This window comes from Calliopsis andreniformis, chromosome 12 (assembly GCF_051401765.1).
Source record: "Calliopsis andreniformis isolate RMS-2024a chromosome 12, iyCalAndr_principal, whole genome shotgun sequence".
Lineage (NCBI taxonomy): Eukaryota > Metazoa > Arthropoda > Insecta > Hymenoptera > Andrenidae > Calliopsis > Calliopsis andreniformis.
Window position 1 is genome coordinate 4,817,742 of NC_135073.1, and position 21,454 is coordinate 4,839,195.

The following is a 21,454-nucleotide window of genomic DNA, read 5'->3' on the forward strand; positions in this document are numbered from 1 at the left end:
CTGCAAGTCTAGTTATGCGGGACTGTTCTATACGCTTATCGTTTTAACATTCGTAATGCTATATACATATACATGAGTGAAATTTTTTATATTATTATGAATGATATTAATTTACATGTTTATGGACGATAGTACAAATCATTATAATCTTTCCAAGTAGTGCTTCGCTAATTGATCTTTGAGAAAAGGTAATATAGCATATGTAATCAAGAATGATGATAAATCGTATTCTGAATGAGTTATTTAGGAACATCAATTTTTAATCTTGTTTAGAAATATTTTTTCCACCAAAACCGCGTAAATTAAATAATACTTTAATAAAGATTTTATAAAAAAATATTAGTAAACGATTTGATTAGTTGTGTCTGTAAAAAGAGTACACATAGTTTTCAAAATTATGAGAAGCGTTGAAAGCCAGTTTACAAAATGTTGCTTAGTATAGATGTTATCAAAGGCAAGGAACAATTCACAGGTAAACAAGTAATCATCTAAATAAATTATGTTATAGATCAGTAAAATGTATGCGCAGTAGCAGAAGGCCCATTGTTTTAACGCTATCTGCGATAAAGTAAGTACGTACTGGAAATTGTCAAATCCGATACTAAGTTTTGTATATTTTGGAAACAATCCCATAATTTTGACGACAGCGCAAAAGAACAATAATAATGGGTCTACTGGAAACATACCACTACTACACAGTGGAAATGGCTGGTGAGTAATGAAATTTCACCGACTGTCTTTTCCCACCTAAATGAATTGTGTGTTAGAATACTGTGTTTTCACCAACAATACTTGTTCGTATTTTACATGTTGTCGAATTTGATTATGTACTTATGAAGAAAAATCTGGTGGTTTCGCAATTTCAATTCACATTGACATCAACTATTTTACTGTCCATAGTAGAGATAGAAATATAAAAGTAAATGTGTCGTTCAATATATTTTCATGATATTGATTGATATGATCTTGTGATAAGCATATTTTAAAAATGTGTTCAACAAAGAAATCTACTTACAAGTGCTAAATGTCTCAATTTTTGGATCAGTTGTGTTGCAATAAAAACTAATTCATTTGAAATATTTTACAGACAAAAGAACGAATGATTGGTTTCTGGTCGGTTCTCCTGTACCTATTATTCTCTTATCGTTGGGGTATTTATACTTCGTGCTACGCTGCGGACCTAGGTATATAAAGGATAAACCGCCATACTCTTTCAAAAAGTTCATTCAGTTTTATGATTTCTGTCAAATAGTGGCAAACGCCTTAATAGTGTACCACACATTAGATGCTGGATGGTACGAGGATTATTTCTTCTATTGCGTTCCTCCCGATTACTCTATGAATCCAAAGCCGTACAAGGTATTTGCAAAAAAAATTTCATTGATATTTACAGAAAACATGAGTTCTATTCTTGGAAAATAAGTTCTGGTCACAAAAGTAATGAATAAGATTCATGTTTCTACATATGAGGCGTTGCGGGTAGTAAGAGCAAATTCAAACATGTCCGAATTTCGAGAAAAACATTTTTTATTTATTTCCTATAAGGGGAAGGCAAATGAAAAGTATTTTCGAAATTGTTGTATTCGCCCTTACTGTCCACAACGCTTCACATGTATATCTCCTGTTCAGGGCTGGTAAGGTTGTAATTGGAAAAAATTTGGATCCATATAATTACAGTAGATAGAACTTCCTAATTTCACACACAGTTTCAGACGTAGCGCATTACTGGCTAAACTAATCCTAACTACTAACTGAATCGATGTATCCCTTATACACGGAAAATTACTACTATGTCAAAATGTGTTTCGGGTACAATCTTACCAGCTCTGCACAATACTTCGGAAAGCATACAATGGATATGACTTATGTGTAAGATACAAGGTATGGCATTTTGCGCTAAAAGTGTCAACTAATTGCCCAGTTCTTGGCTGAAATTCATTAAAATCTCTTTGAGTACTTTAATATATTTTTACACCGCTTTGTTTCCGTGTGATGCTTAAATATAAATTTCAGATACTTTCCAGGATTTCTCCGAAACTATTTCGAATTCGATATGTGAATGATGTCATTTGTTAGTAGACAATAATGGGTTCAAAACTTTTGGATAAGTGGGAGTGTGATCATTGCACTTCACAGGAGTTACATTAAAACAAGAAAATACTTCACATAATATAAAAAATCTAGTTTTTAATAAAATACAAAATAGTATAAACTAAAAAAATAAATGTTTCTAAATTTTTACATTCTTTTTATACTAGAAGATATATATTAAAAATGTTCCAAATTTTTATCATTTTGTATGCATTCTCGGCCAATAGTTTAGAGAGCACAAGGTAATCCACGTATAATTGAAAAATAAACTCTTATTGAACATTATGTGCATATGAATCATGTTTATTGTCTTTGTATCTAGAACTTAACTTTTAAAATGTCCCACATCTGGAATACCTTTTATATGTACTTATTACAAGTCTATGGTTCGATATTAGAAACGGTCTTATACAGTACATGGGGTATTCTTTTGTTAATGATTTAGTTCTTTCTTATTAACAAAAAATTTATTTATCAGCAATTGAGAATAAAGAGAGTAGTGGTCTGAGGGTACACAGACAAATGTGCAAGGAGAATAGTAATCTGAGTTTGCAACGATAAAATGCAACATGCGTTACGTGGGAGATGATACTTTTCAAATAAAATTCAAATTCAGTGACAAATCGTATTGAGAAACGTTTGATGAAGATTAATAAAAATAATTAAATTTTATGTATTAGAAAGTGTGTAAATGCAAAATCTATTTTTAGCGCTATGTCAATAAACTAACGAACAGTTTTATTGCAGATAGCTACAATTATGTGGTACGCGATGGTCGTCAGGCTTATTGACTTTATTGAGACGTTTATGTTTGTACTTCGCAAGAAATACCAACAAATAACATTCTTGCATGTGTATCATCACGTCATGACATTCGTCATAATATGGCTGAGTACAAAATATTGAGCCCATGGACCATCGATAACAGTTATAATTGTTAATTCTGGCATACATGTTATAATGTATACTTATTATTTATTGGCATCCTTTGGTCCAAGAATACAGCCATATTTACAACCGTTAAAACCAATGATTACCTTTGCGCAAATGGTAAGTAAAATAACTGATAAATAATGAACATCATTCACTTAAACGAAATACAATGGCATCATTTGGAGATCTTCCAAAATTCTTGAATGAGCGAATTTCTAATATATGAGAGAACATTTGCAGTGGCAATCAAAGAAGAATTGGTTTTGAAAATTAATAAATATAACAGAGCTGAGGAAAATTCAAAGTGTATAATAATTGTTTAATTTTGTTTATGTAACTTGCAAGTGAGATATCACACTTCTGAGAAGGAAGACGAGTTGAAAATATGCAAAAACTTCAAAGGAGTGAAAAAACAAGGCTTTCTTCGCAGAAAGCATAAACAAATTATAGTATTATAAAACGCCAGTTGCTTCAAATTTACTGCATAATGTACTTTTGAAAATTTGAATGAAAAATAAATGGCTTCGCTTCCTTATGCGGAACACCCTGTATATGTATAGTACGAGATTTGAACCAAATGAAAATTGAGAATTTGTTCTTTGTAATATGTTTTTTATTTAGGTGTTTCCGTGTAGAGTGTATGACAGGTATTTAAAATACTACGTAAATTAGCAATTAGTATCTTATAGAATATCTTGTTCACGACATTCGTTGTTAACTAAATAAATTAAAACTATTATTTTTGAATTTTAGTGTGATCGCCACTATATACATATATACTGGATTAATCAAAAAGACACATTTATTTTTCATATTTTATTAAAAAATTCTACAGAATTTTCCAATCAATCTAATAGAAGAGAATCTCTTAATAGTTAACAGAGGTCAGATCGAATCATCACACAATGTATACTATTTTCACTTCTCACCGGCATGTCTAAACTTAAAAAATTCAAATTTAAATTCAAATAATTGACTTTTTAATTATGTTTTCTTCTTTTTCAAACAGGTACAATTCGTGGTGTTGATATTGTTTGCACTACAGTATCCTCTTCCTCACTGTTCAAATTGCCAAATACAAGCTTCTATCATAGTGGCACATTTAAGCATAAATTTCATTTTATTTTACAATTTTTATCGAAAAAGTTATAAATCAAACAAAAGTAAGAACAAATAAACATATAAAATATCTTTTATATTTATTTTAATGAAAGTATAAGTCTGTAGTAAAACAAAACTGTTACTGTTTTGTTGAAGGAGAGTGAATTAAAGGACCTTTTATTTTTTATGTAAGAATGTATGTAAGATATAAGTCCATAATATAAAGCTACAATGTCTTCACTGAAATAAAAACGAGGAATGTCTTAACGTCTCTTGTTACTACAAGTTTCAAGTTTCAGTTGGTTCACACTGAAACACGAAGAAATCTGGAGAAATATTCAACCACAAACGACAACTTTTTCAAGATACATAGAACAGAAACAGAAAGTTCTCGCTCTTGCTACAGGGAAGACATATGTATATAGCTTAAGGGAGATAAGAAATAAACGTAACACGGGACGAATACATCAAATGTTATAACAAATACCAATCGACCAACAGTCGTCTGCTTCCGTCTTTATTAAAGACCCTTCATGTACTTTCATCTCTGAAGATAAGTACAGGGACAAAAGCCTCGAATGATATGCTTTAAATAAAGGTTTATTTAAAAAAATTGACATAATATCTCTTAGTTTTTGATTTAATTATGTTGTCTGATAATGTAAGATGCTGTCATGTATGAATATTTTTAAAAATTCTAAAAAACAGATGTTACAGAGTCTAAAACGCATATTGTTACATTTGTCCCTAGACTCTTCTACAACTGGTATTCAAGATTTTAGACGTCAATACGTTGAAAGTAAGATACGTGGTACTTGTTTTTTGTATTTCAATTATTATATATTAACTGGCAAATCTTTAAACAACTTACTTTCATTTCCAAAAATCGCGGTATTCAAACGTCAGCGGCAGAGTTACTCACGCATAGAATATTTGCAAACATATTTGTTAGAATATTATTTACTTTCGTTACTTCAATTGAAACTCATTGCTAACGACAGCCTAATTTACTTCAAACACTACGACGACGAAATTAAGACAGTTTGCAAAAGTTTAATTATAAGCAATTCATGTAATAAACCAATTTTATTTCTTCTACAGTTCATATTTTACCATCATTAAGTTCGCAACTGTGATCTACCCACTTTAAATTGAAAACCCTTCAAGACTATAAACTCATTTATATTTCTGTGGCAGAGATGCTGTCATTCTGTAGGTCCAATAATTTATCATCACTGTCAGAGAAACTTATTTTTCTGAAAATTTACTTTTACCAACTTAAAAGGTTTTTCTTACATTTACAATATGCGTTTTTCTTACAATATGCACGTACAAAGTTTAAATAAAATATTGATTATAATTAACAGTTGTCCAGTCAGGTTTTTTTAATTGTTCATAGCTTCAGTTTAATAATTGATATGCCTCTGTATTTTCGATTATTCGAATTAAACTCCGTGTATGTGAAGAATGAATTGCAAATAGAACGATAATGACCGAAATGAAAGGTCGAATTGAAATCGCGTCGAGAATTAAAATGGTGATCTGTTCATGAGTTCGTGCGAACTGGAACGGGGCAAATAAAGTGCAAAATGAAACAATACATCACGCTGCGATATTAATTTTCTACCCTTGGTTTCGCAGTTACTATTTCTCTTTCCGCTACTCTGGCGTATCCTGCTTGCGCTCTAGTTATAAAGATTACAAACCATTGTAAATATAAAAAAAGAATGGAAAGCCAGGGAACAGGATAAAAGGTGCTAAAATTATTGTGGAAGATATAAAACGGTTATTTAGGGTAATGTGTTCAGTGTTTTTCTTAAACATTTTGTGAAATAAAATATTTTCTCGACAAAATCTTGATGGTATAAGTTGCTGAATATACTTAGAACTAAATAAACGGGTATGTTATTTTAAGGATTTTGTGTATTGCGCATACTGTATTTTTAAGCACTAGATTACACTGTCCAACACGATTTTTGTCTTTCAATATCCATTGGGTGATCCTTGTAGAGTATTCTGTTCTAAATACGAATCCGAAAACGGAATTGGTCTATCACCCTCAGTTTTCGAAAAATTGATTTTCAAAATAAACGCAATTTTTAAACTTTGAACAATTATTGTGTTTAAACGGTAATAGTTATTCAGTTAATTTTTGTGTCAGATTATTCTATGAACATTCCTGAGTAAAATGATCTACATTATTACTGGGTTATAAACATTTAAATATGTTTAAACAAAGATCAAATGCAAAAGGACACCCTAAATACACCAATTTTGGCAGATATTTTTCAATTTATTTAAAAAACTAAGGATCTAGAAGAAAATCTGACCCCGCTACGCGATTCAGCAGACATTTTTCCTTCTGAAAGCATCGACAGAAGTTGTAAGTCCCGTTTTGTTTTCAATACAGAAACGAAATTGTTTGGTAAAACGTACGGCGTCGTCAGCGGTACTCAACTAGGCGGCGTGGTAGGTCGCGTCCACTGCACTTGCACTCAGCGTCAGAGTATCACGCGGGACTATCACCGTGATCCATGTTGTATTTTTGTGTATAAGACATTTAATATACAATTATTAACTATTACAAGCACAAATAGGGAATTGGAATTTCAAAAACAGTATATTTAATGTTCCAACATTTTAACTTGAATAATACTGTTGATATTTTATATATTACGGCATGTGTTAACCGCTTCGTAACTTCTTTGCATACTTACATTGCTGTAAATGCATAATACAATACCGTAGCATGGTAAAAACCAAGCGCGTTAAGTGATTCTCTCTCTTGATGTTGAGCGGCAGTACAGTGGACACGCGGGCCTACCGCGCCACGTACTTGAGTAAGATAGAACTGCGATCTTCCAAGAAAAGACACCAATTTAAAAAATTCTTCAAGAATATATATATGTATGGTATACAATTCGTGTTCAAGATTTTACATGTTAATAATTCGGAAATTAGCGTGTTGCTTTATTTTCCAGTCAGAAAATCATTGTGTATGTCGTACATATTTATGATATTGCATATTAGTTAGATACACCATTAATAATTTATCCTTCGGACAAGATCCAAAGTAATACCAAGTCCAAACAAATTCATGCTAATTAGGAAACTAATATGATCTGCGTTGAGAAAATGTGTTTCAATGTTCAACCATGGAATATTCTCAAAGATATTAAAGAATACATTAAAAATGCATTGTCACCTGAGTCTATTATAAAAATACAGGAAATGAGGTAATTACGTGATATTATCAGGAATTAGTAATATTTTGAAAGGTGCATACGATGAATAGTTTTCTTTCATATTTAAATGTTATAATAATATAACGAAGATATAATCAACTACTATGTATGAATATTTCCTATAAAATACGTTAATAAGAAAATAAGGAAAGCTATAATAATATATGTTGTATGAAAGAAATAGAATTAGAATAAATAGAAACAATTTTCTTTAACTTCAGTTAATTTCGTTTTTGTGAAATACCTAGTCTTGTCATCTAATGTTGTTTGTGGAAAAACCTGTATAATCACAGTCGGGGACGTCGGAAAATGAAACATATATGCATGCGCAAGAGCTAAAGTAACACTATAAGAAATTGAATCAACTTCGAGGAAACATTACAAAAAGAAACAATTTCAACGTTATGCTATCAGAAGCTACAAACTTTTCCAACTATACTAATATTAAAACTAATGACTAACAGTCCTACTTCTATTACAGCAATGAAGATGAATAACTTTCGATAAAACAGCATGTTAAATCCAAAATATCATTTGGTTTCAGTGTCAGTAATAAATATTAGAATGATGTGTATATACTAAACTTCAGAAAGTGAGATATTTAAGGTTCGATCATACTATTATCCCATCACATGAAAAGCCATGATTTTCAAATGTTTTACATATTTTCAGTGGTAATGACTTTCTTAATATCTTAATTATTTGATCTCTTATAGATGATTAAACTTAATTTTTAGGGTTAAAAATCATTGCTTTTTCCTTCAAAATCCTACCATCTCGACAATTATTAAAATTTTCGAAAACCCGTACGTTACATTTTATATAATAGTTTCTAGATTATGAATAAACAAAAGTGTTTTATTTCAAACGTCCCAGTTCTTGCCCAGTGAAACGGTCAGCAATCAATGTTCTACCTGTTGAAACTTCGGCAATAGCGAATAACTTCGCTATTTTGTACCATTTTTATTTTTAAAAAATAAAAAAATAAAGTCGAAACTTACATTTATATTTTTTAAGAAAGACTATGCTTCCCTTTCAACAATTACCTATAAGAAAATTCTCAAACCTTATTGTTTAACACGTCAGAGCGGTGGTCCCCTTAAATCTATTTTGCTATAACATGAAACAAATTTGCTATATGTAACGTCATTTCACGTAACGTGCAACTAATGTGTTTGCACCCTAGTGCATTCTTCTTCACGTATTCTTGACTTCAGAAGCAACTCATGGTACCCGTTCTGTTTGGAATCACTCTGCCTGAGCAATAAAAAACCTCTATTTGGGGGTTAAATACCAGAGGAAGGAGGTTAAAGAGCCAGTCAATGATTATGATAGCAACCAACAAGGTACTCGGTCATGAGCGAGTTAGTTCACTCCCTGTTTAGGAAGAGTCCCCAACAAAAAGAACAAGCTAAATACGCGTTTCATATTGGATGCCTGGCTGAAAGAAGACGTTGAAGAAGGAAGCTTGGATCTTCAGCTCTCATCCACGCTGTCCCAGGATCCTAGCCGCGGAACTACGCCTATCGGTAATTACAGTCGTCCCCACATTACTATAAAGAGTCCGATGATAGTTGTAGCGGATTAATCGCGATCCGAGTGAAAACCAATCGAGTGGTTCAGAAGAAAGCGTGTCTAGACGATAAATACGCGAGCGTAGAGTTTTTGTTTATCTCTTTTCTTGGAACTGGCAGATAACAGTTGTGGTAAGCGCTCTTTTCCGATTAAACCGATCTTATCCATTTGTAGTCAATTTTTAGTTTGCAAATTGTTAAACTGTTAGTTTGGGTTAATAGTCTCCTCATGGTAGTACGTAGCCTGGAAGTAGGAAGCTTGTCAGTTGTATCAGGCGACTATGCAAGTAGATGTCAAGAGTTGATTTAGGTATCTAGCAACTATGAAACTAGTCACGCGACTACGAATCCCCAGTGTCAGGTGCTGTTTTAGCGTATTCTGAATGATATAATAAGTCAAAAATGAACCTTCAACTGCAATTTTCTCATTTTTTGTCATTTGTTAGCGAACTTCACATATAGCATTGTCCCATTAACATAAAGCAAGTACTAACACAAAGTAAACGGTGGGATGAATGGTAACACTACAAATAACGATCTTCGTTTGATTATATTATATTTAAGCATTACTTTCTGGCAATGTAGTGACAACCTAACCACATGTAATATTTTTTCCGATACGTCTTGCGGTTTACCTGATCGAAGTATAATTAATCCTACGAGACTATTGTCACAAGTGCATACTATGTATACAAAAGATGTAACACACATATAACTAGAGAGAAGGGACTATCAAAGACAAGATTGAGTTCAATGATACTGTCTCTAATAAATAAATCTTACAGTACAGATAAGGTGACACAAATGTAATTGAAAGTATTTTCATTAACCCATTTCCTACAGATGTTGATCCTCTATAATTACACGCAAAATCGAAATTATTTATAAGAAGTGCACATGTTGTTATATCACAACATCATAAGCTCAGCTTGTCAAACAAGGCGAACGGATTAATGAAAATTAATTGGTCCTTTTTCTTTTTTTCCTTTTTGAGGACGAGTACGCTAGAATGATGAATAAAAGTTGTAATTTTTGGGACTATAGAAGAAATCATTTTGTAAAGTTGAGTTGCGTAAAACATATTAACATACCTGTTAGAATTCTAATTACCAACAGATTTTTAATATGCAGAATGTATAACCGTTTTATTTACATATACTGAGTATCTGAATCTTGGTCTAACAAACTTTGAGGAGCAACTTTGACAGATCTCATTTATTGTTATTGATCTCAAACAGAATCCTTGTTGTATAGATGTTAAATAAAATTGCACCTATCAAGACAATTAAGAAAAGTGCTATTATACATATAATAATTTCACAATTGTAAAATAATATAAAGAATTTCAAAACTGAAACTTGAACTTATTTATATAGATGAAAGTCCATTGACAAAGTAATTATTACAGTTCATAGTAATTAATTATTTAATAGTACATGTCTTACTTTAAGCATGGCAGAGATCGAGATCTTATTATTTCAATAGTACATAGCATATCAGGAATTACGTAAATACTACAAAGAGCTTGACTGATTAATATTCAACAGGACAGTTTGTATGCAATATCCTATATTTCACGTATAATTAGTATTGTTTACTCTAAATCTCTACAAATCAGCTACTTCTCGAGGTTATTATTGAAAGCAAGAAGAGATAATATTAATGGGCACTAAATTAACCGTAATCATTTCCATGGTAGGAGTATCTTAGTATGTGTATCTAGACTTAGAATTTTTAAAACAGTTCTTACAGATATTTCACAACTAACGATACAAATTACTTTTCACGTCATTCCTGATTCTGCTCCTATTCGTGTCCTTGCTTCTGCAAGTCTAGTTATGCGGGACTGTTCTATACGCTTATCGTTTTAACATTCGTAATGCTATATACATATACATGAGTGAAATTTTTTATATTATTATGAATAATATTAATTTACATGTTTATGGACGATAGTACAAATCATTATAATCTTTCCAAGTAGTGCTTCGCTAATTGATCTTTGAGAAAAGGTAATATAGCATATGTAATCAAGAATGATGATAAATCGTATTCTGAATGAGTTATTTAGGAACATCAATTTTTAATGTTGTTTAGAAATATTTTTTCCACCAAAACCGCGTAAATTAAATAATACTTTAATAAAGATTTTATAAAAAAATATTAGTAAACGATTTGATTAGTTGTGTCTGTAAAAAGAGTACGCATAGTTTTCAAAATTATGAGAAGCGTTGAAAGCCAGTTTACAAAATGTTGCTTAGTATAGATGTTATCAAAGGTAAGGAACAATTCAAAGGTAAACAAGTAATCATCTAAATAAATTATATTATAGATCAGTAAAATGTATGCGCAGTAGCAGAAGGGCCATTGTTTTAACGCTATCTGCGATAAAGTAAGTACGTACTAGAAATTGTCAAATCCGATACTAAGTTTTGTATATTTTGGAAACAATCCCATAATTTTGACGACAGCGCAAAAGAACAATAATAATGGGTCTACTGGAAACATACCATTATTACACAGTGGAAATGGCTGGTGAGTAATGAAATTTCACCGATTGTCTTTTCCCACCTAAATGAATTGTGTGTTACAATACTGTGTTTTCACCAACAATACTTGTTCGTATTTTACATGTTGTCGAATTTGATTATGTACTTATGAAGAAAAATCTGGTGGTTTCGCAATTTCAATTCACATTGACATCAACTATTTTACTGTCCATAGTAGAGATAGAAATATAAAAGTAAATGTGTCGTTCAATATATTTTCTTGATATTGATTGATATGATCTTGTGATAAGCATATTTTAAAAATGTGTTCAACAAAGAAATCCACTTACAAGTGCTAAATGTCTCAATTTTTGGATCAGCTGTGTTGCAATAAAAACTAATTCATTTGAAATATTTTACAGACAAAAGAACGAATGATTGGTTTCTGGTCGGTTCTCCTGTACCTATTATTCTCTTATCGTTGGGGTATTTATACTTCGTGCTACGCTGCGGACCTAGGTATATGAAGGATAAACCGCCATACTCTTTCAAAAAGTTCATTCAGTTTTATGATTTCTGTCAAATAGTGGCAAACGCCTTAATAGTGTACCACACATTAGATGCTGGATGGTACGAGGATTATTTCTTCTATTGCGTTCCTCCCGATTACTCTATGAATCCAAAGCCGTACAAGGTATTTGCAAAAAAAATTTCATTGATATTTACAGAAAACTTGAGTTCTATTCTTGGAAAATAAGTTCTGGTCACAAAAGTAATGAATAAGATTCATGTTTCTACATATGAGGCGTTGCGGGTAGTAAGAGCAAATTCAAACATGTCCGAATTTCGAGAAAAACATTTTTTATTTATTTCCTATAAGGGGAAGGCAAGTGAAAAGTATTTTCGAAATTGTTGTATTCGCCCTTACTGTCCACAACGCTTCACATGTATATCTCCTGTTCAGGGCTGGTAAGGTTGTAATTGGAAAAAATTTGGATCCATATAATTACAGTAGATAGAACTTCCTAATTTCACACACAGTTTCAGACGTAGCGTATTACTGGCTAAACTAATCCTAACTACTAACTGAATCGATGTATCCCTTATACACGGAAAATTACTACTATGTCAAAATGTGTTTAGGGTACAATCTTACCAGCTCTGCACAATACTTCGGAAAGCATACAATGGATATGACTTATGTGTAAGATACAAGGTATGGCATTTTGCGCTAAAAGTGTCAACTAATTGCCCAGTTCTTGGCTGAAATTCATTAAAATCTCTTTGAGTACTTTAATATATTTTTACACCGCTTTGTTTCCGTGTGATGCTTAAATATAAATTTCAGATACTTTCCAGGATTTCTCCGAAACTATTTCGAATTCGATATGTGAATGATGTCATTTGTTAGTAGACAATAATGGGTTCAAAACTTTTGGATAAGTGGGAGTGTGATCATTGCACTTCACAGGAGTTACATTAAAACAAGAAAATACTTCACATAATATAAAAAATCTAGTTTTTAATAAAATACAAAATAGTATAAACTAAAAAAATAAATGTTTCTAAATTTTTACATTCTTTTTATACTAGAAGATATATATTAAAAATGTTCCAAATTTTTATCATTTTGTATGCATTCTCGGCCAATAGTTTAGAGAGCACAAGGTAATCCACGTATAATTGAAAAATAAACTCTTATTGAACATTATGTGCATATGAATCATGTTTATTGTCTTTGTATCTAGAACTTAACTTTTAAAATGTCCCACATCTGGAATACCTTTTATATGTACTTATTACAAGTCTATGGTTCGATATTAGAAACGGTCTTATACAGTACATGGGGTATTCTTTTGTTAATGATTTAGTTCTTTCTTATTAACAAAAAATTTATTTATCAGCAATTGAGAATAAAGAGAGTAGTGGTCTGAGGGTACACAGACAAATGTGCAAGGAGAATAGTAATCTGAGTTTGCAACGATAAAATGCAACATGCGTTACGTGGGAGATGATACTTATCAAATAAAATTCAAATTCAGTGACAAATCGTATTGAGAAACGTTTGATGAAGATTAATAAAAATAATTAAATTTTATGTATTAGAAAGTGTGTAAATGCAAAATCTATTTTTAGCGCTATGTCAATAAACTAACGAACAGTTTTATTGCAGATAGCTACAATTATGTGGTACGCGATGGTCGTGAGGCTTATTGACTTTATTGAGACGTTTATGTTTGTACTTCGCAAGAAATACCAACAAATAACATTCTTGCATGTGTATCATCACGTCATGACATTCGTCATAATATGGCTGAGTACAAAATATTGAGCCCATGGACCATCGATAACAGTTATAATTGTTAATTCTGGCATACATGTTATAATGTATACTTATTATTTATTGGCATCCTTTGGTCCAAGAATACAGCCATATTTACAACCGTTAAAACCAATGATTACCTTTGCGCAAATGGTAAGTAAAATAACTGATAAATAATGAACATCATTCTTCCAAAATTCTTGAATGAGCGAATTTCTAATATATGAGAGAACATTTGCAGTGGCAATCAAAGAAAAATTGGTTTTGAAAATTAATAAATATAACAGAGCTGAGGAAAATTCAAAGTGTATAATAATTGTTTAATTTTATTTATGTAACTTGCAAGTGAGATATCACACTTCTGAGAAGGAACACGAGTTGTAAATATGCAAAAACTTCGAAAGAGTGAAAAAACAAGGCTTTCTTCGCCGAAAGCATAAACAAATTATAGTATTATAAAACGCCAGTTGCTTCAAATTTACTCCATAATGTACTTTCCAAATTTAAATGAAAAATAAATGGCATATGTATAGTCTGAGATTTGAACCAAATGAAAATTGAGAATTTGTTCTTTGTAATATGTTTTTTATTTAGGAGTTTCCGTGTAGAGTGTATGACAGGTATTTAAAATACTACGTAAATTAGCAATTAGTGTCTTATAAAATATCTTGTTCACGACATTCTTTGTTAACTAAATAAATTAAAACTATTATTTTTTAATTTTAGTGTGATCGCCACTATATATGTACTCGATTAATCAAAAAGACACATTTATTTTTTATGTTTTATTAAAAAATTCTACAGAATTTTCCAATCAATCTAATAGAAGAGAATCTCTTAATAGTTAACAGAGGTCAGATCGAATCATCACACAATGTATACTATTTTCACTTCTCACCGGCATGTCTAAACTTAAAAAATTCAAATTTAAATTCAAATAATTGACTTTTTAATTATGTTTTCTTCTTTCTCAAACAGGTACAATTCGTGGTGTTGATATTGTTTGCACTACAGTATCCTCTTCCTCACTGTTCAAATTGCCAAATACAAGCTTCTATCATAGTGGCACATTTAAGCATAAATTTCATTTTATTTTACAATTTTTATCGAAAAAGTTATAAATCAAACAAAAGTAAGAACAAATAAACATATAAAATATCTTTTATATTTATTTTAATGAAAGTATAAGTCTGTAGTAAAACAAAACTGTTACTGTTTTGTTGAAGGAGAGTGAATTAAAGGACCTTTTATTTTTTATGTAAGAATGTATGTAAGATATAAGTCCATAATATAAAGCTACAATGTCTTCACTGAAATAAAAACGAGGAATGTCTTAACGTCTCTTGTTACTACAAGTTTCAAGTTTCAGTTGGTTCACACTGAAACACGAAGAAATCTGGAGAAATATTCAACCACAAACGACAACTTTTTCAAGATACATAGAACAGAAACAGAAAGTTCTCGCTCTTGCTACAGGGAAGACATATGTATATAGCTTAAGGGAGATAAGAAATAAACGTAACACGGGACGAATACATCAAATGTTATAACAAATACCAATCGACCAACAGTCGTCTGCTTCCGTCTTTATTAAAGACCCTTCATGTACTTTCATCTCTGAAGATAAGTACAGGGACAAAAGCCTCGAATGATATGCTTTAAATAAAGGTTTATTTAAAAAAATTGACATAATATCTCTTAGTTTTTGATTTAATTATGTTGTCTGATAATGTAAGATGCTGTCATGTATGAATATTTTTAAAAATTCTAAAAAACAGATGTTACAGAGTCTAAAACGCATATTGTTACATTTGTCCCTAGACTCTTCTACAACTGGTATTCAAGATTTTAGACGTCAATACGTTGAAAGTAAGATACGTGGTACTTGTTTTTTGTATTTCAATTATTATATATTAACTGGCAAATCTTTAAACAACTTACTTTCATTTCCAAAAATCGCGGTATTCAAACGTCAGCGGCAGAGTTACTCACGCATAGAATATTTGCAAACATATTTGTTAGAATATTATTTACTTTCGTTACTTCAATTGAAACTCATTGCTAACGACAGCCTAATTTACTTCAAACACTACGACGACGAAATTAAGACAGTTTGCAAAAGTTTAATTATAAGCAATTCATGTAATAAACCAATTTTATTTCTTCTACAGTTCATATTTTACCATCATTAAGTTCGCAACTGTGATCTACCCACTTTAAATTGAAAACCCTTCAAGACTATAAACTCATTTATATTTCTGTGGCAGAGATGCTGTCATTCTGTAGGTCCAATAATTTATCATCACTGTCAGAGAAACTTATTTTTCTGAAAATTTACTTTTACCAACTTAAAAGGTTTTTCTTACATTTACAATATGCGTTTTTCTTACAATATGCACGTACAAAGTTTAAATAAAATATTGATTATAATTAACAGTTGTCCAGTCAGGTTTTTTTAATTGTTCATAGCTTCAGTTTAATAATTGATATGCCTCTGTATTTTCGATTATTCGAATTAAACTCCGTGTATGTGAAGAATGAATTGCAAATAGAACGATAATGACCGAAATGAAAGGTCGAATTGAAATCGCGTCGAGAATTAAAATGGTGATCTGTTCATGAGTTCGTGCGAACTGGAACGGGGCAAATAAAGTGTAAAATGAAACAATACATCACGCTGCGATATTAATTTTCTACCCTTGGTTTCGCAGTTACTATTTCTCTTTCCGCTACTCTCGCGTATCCTGCTTGCGCTCTAGTTATAAAGATTACAAACCATTGTAAATATAAAAAAAGAATGGAAAGCCAGGGAACAGGATAAAAGGTGCTAAAATTATTGTGGAAAATATAAAACGGTTATTTAGGGTAATGTGTTCAGTGTTTTTCTTAAACATTTTGTGAAATAAAATATTTTCTCGACAAAATCTTGATGGTATAAGTTGCTGAATATACTTAGAACTAAATAAACGGGTATGTTATTTTAAGGATTTTGTGTATTGCGCATACTGTATTTTTAAGCACTAGATTACACTGTCCAAAACGATTTTTGTCTTTCAATATCCATTGGGTGATCCTTGTAGAGTATTCTGTTCTAAATACGAATCCGAAAACGGAATTGGTCTATCACCCTCAGTTTTCGAAAAATTGATTTTGAAAATAAACGCAATTTTTAAACTTTGAATAATTATTGTGTTTAAACGGTAATAGTTATTCAGTTAATTTTTGTGTCAAATTATTCTATGAACATTCCTGAGTAAAATGATCTACATTATTACTGGGTTATAAACATTTAAATATGTTTAAACAAAGATCAAATGCAAAAGGACACCCTAAATACGCCAATTTTGGCAGATATTTTTCAATTTATTTAAAAAACTAAGGATCTAGAAGAAAATCTGACCCCGCTACGCGATTCAGCAGACATTTTTCCTTCTGAAAGCATCGACAGAAGTTGTAAGTCCCGTTTTGTTTTCAATACAGAAACGAAATAGTTTGGTAAAACGTACGGCGTCGTCAGCGGTACTCAACTGTGCGGCGTGGTAGGTCGCGTGTCCACTGCACTTGCACTCAGCGTCAGAGTATCACGCGGGACTATCACCGTGATCCATGTTGTATTTATTGTGTATAAGACATTTAATATACAATTATTAACTATTACAAGCACAAATAGGGAATTGGAATTTCAAAAACAGTATATTTAATGTTCCAACATTTTAACTTGAATAATACTGTTGATATGTTATATATTACGGCATGTGTTAACCGCTTCGTAACTTCTTTGCATACTTACATTGCTGTAAATGCATAATACAATACCGTAGCATGGTAAAAACCAAGCGCGTTAAGTGATTCTGTCTCTTGATGTTGAGCGGCAGTACAGTGGACACGCGCCACGTAGTTGAGTAAGATAGAACTGCGATTTTCCAAGAAAAGACACCAATTTAAAAAATTCTTCAAGAATATATATATGTATGGTATACAATTCGTGTTCAAGATTTTACATGTTAATAATTCGGAAATTAGCGTGTTGCTTTATTTTCCAGTCAGAAAATCATTGTGTATGTCGTACATATTTATGATATTGCATATTAGTTAGATACACCATTAATAATTTATCCTTCGGACATGATCCAAAGTAATACCAAGTCCAAACAAATTCATGCTAATTAGGAAACTAATATGATCTGCGTTGAGAAAATGTGTTTCAATGTTCAACCATGGAATATTCTCAAAGATATTAAAGAATACATTAAAAATGCATTGTCACCTGAGTCTATTATAAAAATACAGGAAATGAGGTAATTACGTGATATTATCAGGAATTAGTAATATTTTGAAAGGTGCATACGATGAATAGTTTTCTTTCATATTTAAATGTTATAATAATATAACGAAGATATAATCAACTACTATGTATGAATATTTCCTATAAAATACGTTAATAAGAAAATAAGGAAAGCTATAATAATATATGTTGTATGAAAGAAATAGAATTAGAATAAATAGAAACAATTTTCCTTAACTTCAGTTAATTTCGTTTTTGTGAAATACCTAGTCTTGTCATCTAATGTTGTTTGTGGAAAAACTTGTATAATCACAGTCGGGGACGTCGGAAAATGAAACTTATATGCATGCGCAAGAGCTAAAGTAACACTATAAGAAATTGAATCAACTTCGAGAAAACATTACAAAAAGAAACAATTTCAACGTTATGCTTTCAGAAGCTACAAACTTTTCCAACTATACTAATATTAAAACTGATGATTAACATTCCTACTTTTATTACAGCAATCAAGATGAATAACTTTCGATAAAACAGCATGTTAAATCCAAAATATCATTTGATTTCAGTATCAGTAATAAATATTTGAATGATGTGTATATACTAAGCTTCAGAAAGTGAGATATTTAAGGTTCGATCACACTATTATCCCATCACATGAAAAGCCATGATTTTCAAATGTTTTACATATTTTCAGTGGTAATGACTTTCTTAATATCTTAATTATTTGATCTCTTATAGATGATTAAACTTAATTTTTAGGGTTAAAAATCATTGCTTTTTCCTTCAAAATCCTACCATCTCGACAATTATTAAAATTTTCGAAAACCCGTACGTTACATTTTATATAATAGTTTCTAGTTTATGAATAAACAAAAGTGTTTTATTTCAAACGTCCCAGTTCTTGCCCAGTGAAACGGTCAGCAATCAATGTTCTACCTGTTGAAACTTCGGCAATAGCGAATAACTTCGCTATTTTGTACCATTTTTATTTTTAAAAAATAAAAAAATAAAGTCGAAACTTACATTTATATTTTTTAAGAAAGACTATGCTTCCCTTTCAACAATTACCTATAAGAAAATTCTCAAACCTTATTGTTTAACACGTCAGAGCGGTGGTCCCCTTAAATCTATTTTGCTATAACATGAAACAAATTTGCTATACGTAACGTGATTTCACGTAACGTGCAACTAATGTGTTTGCACCCTAGTGCATTCTTCTTCACGTATTCTTGACTTCAGAAGCAACTGATGGTACCCGTTCTGTTTGGAATCACTCTGCTTGAGCAATAAAAAACCTCTATTTGGGGGTTAAATACCAGAGGAAGGAGGTTAAAGAGCCAGTCAATGATTATGATAGCAACCAACAAGGTACTCGGTCATGAGCGAGTTAGTTCACTCCCTGTTTAGGGAGAGTCCCCAACGAAAGGAACAAGCTAAATACGCGTTTCATATTGGATGCCTGGCTGAAAGAAGATGTTGAAAAAGGAAGCTTGGATCTTGAGCTCTCATCCACGCTGTCCCAGGATCCTAGCCGCGGAACTACGCCTATCGGTAATTACAGTCGTCCCCACATTACTATAAAGAGTCCGTTGATAGTTGTAGCGGATTAATCGCGATCCGAGTGAAAACCAATCGAGTGGTTCAGAAAAAAGCGTGTCTAGACGATAAATACGCGAGCGTAGAGTTTTTGTTTATCTCTTTTCTTGGAACTGGCAGATAACAGTTGTGGTAAGCGCTCTTTTCCGATTAAACCGATCTTATCCATTTGTAGTCAATTTTTAGTTTGTAAATTGTTAAGTTGTTAGTTTGGGTTAATAGTCTCCTGATGGTGGCACGTAGTCTGGAAGTGGGAAGCTTGTCAGTTGTATCAGGCGATTATGCAAGTAGTTGCCAAGAGTTGATTTAGGTATCTAGCGACTATGAAACTAGTCTCGCGACCACGAATCCCAAGTGTCAGGTGCTTTTTAGAGTACTCTGAATAATATAATAACTCGAAAACGAAACTTCCAGTGCAATTCGGTCATTTTTTGTCATTCGTTGGCAAACTTCTCATATAGCATTGTCACATTAACATAAACTAGTAAAGTACTAACACGAAGTAAAGAGTAGGATGAATGGTAACACTACAGATAACGATCTTCGTTTAATTATGTTATATTCAAGCATTACTTTCTGGTAATGTAGTGACAACCTAACCACATGTTATATTTCTTGCGACACGTTTTTCGGTTTACCTGATTGAAGTATAATTGTCACAATACTATTGTCACAAGTGCGTACTATGTATACAAAAGATGTAACACACACATAACTAGAGGGAAGGGACTATCAAAGTCAAGATTGAATTCAATGATACTGTCTCTAATATATAAACCTCACGGTAGAGAAAAGGTGACAAAAATGTAATTGAAAGTATTTTCATTAACCCATTTCCTACAGATGTTGATGCTCTATAATTACACGCAAAATCGAAATTATTTATAAGAAGTGCACATGTTTTTATATCACAACATCATAAGCTCAGCTTGTCAAACAAGGCGAACGGATTAATGAAAATTAAGTGGTCCTTTTTCTTTTTTTCCTTTTTGAGGACGAGTACGTTAGAATGATGAATAAAAGTGGTCATTTTAGGGACTATAGAAGGAAACATTTTGTAAAGCTGAGATGCGTAAAACATATTGACATACCTGTTAGAATTCCAATTACCAACAGTTACTTAATATGCATGATGTATAATCGTTTTATTTACGTATACTGAGTGTCTGAACCTTGGTCTAACAAACTTTGAGGAGCAACTTTGACAGATCTCATTTACTGTTATTGATCTCAAATAGAATCCTTGTTGTATAGATGTTAAATAAAATTGCACCTATCAAAACAATTAAGAAAAGTGCTATTATAAATATAATAATTTCACAATTGTAAAATAATATAAAGAATTTCAAAACTGAAACTTGAATTTATTTATACAGATGAAAGTCCATTGACAAAGTAATTATTACAGTTCATAGTAATTAATTATTTAATAGTATACGTTTTACTTTAAGCATGGCAGAGATCGAGATCTTATTATTTCAATACTACACAGCATATGAGGAGTTACGTAAATACTATAAAGAGCTTGATTGATTAATATTGAATAGGACAGTTGGTTTGCAATATTCTATATTTCACGTATAAGTAGTATTGTTTACTCTAAATCTCTACAAGTCAGCTACTTCTCGAGGTTATTATTGAAAGCAAGAAGAGATAATATTAATGGGCACTAAATTAACCGTAATCATTTCCATGGTAGGAGTATCTTAGTATGTGTATCTAGACTTAGAATTTTTAAAACAGTTCTTACACCTTATTTCATAACTAACGATACAAATTACTTTTCACGTCATTCCTGATTCTGCTCCTATTCGTGT

General features: G+C 31.5%; 2 protein-coding genes across 3 annotated transcripts in view; one reads left to right on the plus strand and one right to left on the minus strand.

Moving 5' to 3' along the window:
* Mmp2 (Matrix metalloproteinase 2) overlaps window positions 1-21,454 on the minus strand; it is a 244,653-nt gene that overhangs the window by 47,222 nt on the left and 175,977 nt on the right. The window lies entirely within an intron of this gene.
* Window positions 1-21,454, plus strand: part of LOC143185917 (very long chain fatty acid elongase 1-like) — a 35,121-nt gene that overhangs the window by 7,882 nt on the left and 5,785 nt on the right. Inside the window, exons 3-4 of the mRNA XM_076389246.1 lie at window positions 509-568; window positions 11,277-11,336. Coding sequence (XP_076245361.1) covers window positions 509-568; window positions 11,277-11,336 — 120 coding nt within the window. The remainder of the gene's footprint in view (window positions 1-508; window positions 569-11,276; window positions 11,337-21,454) is intronic.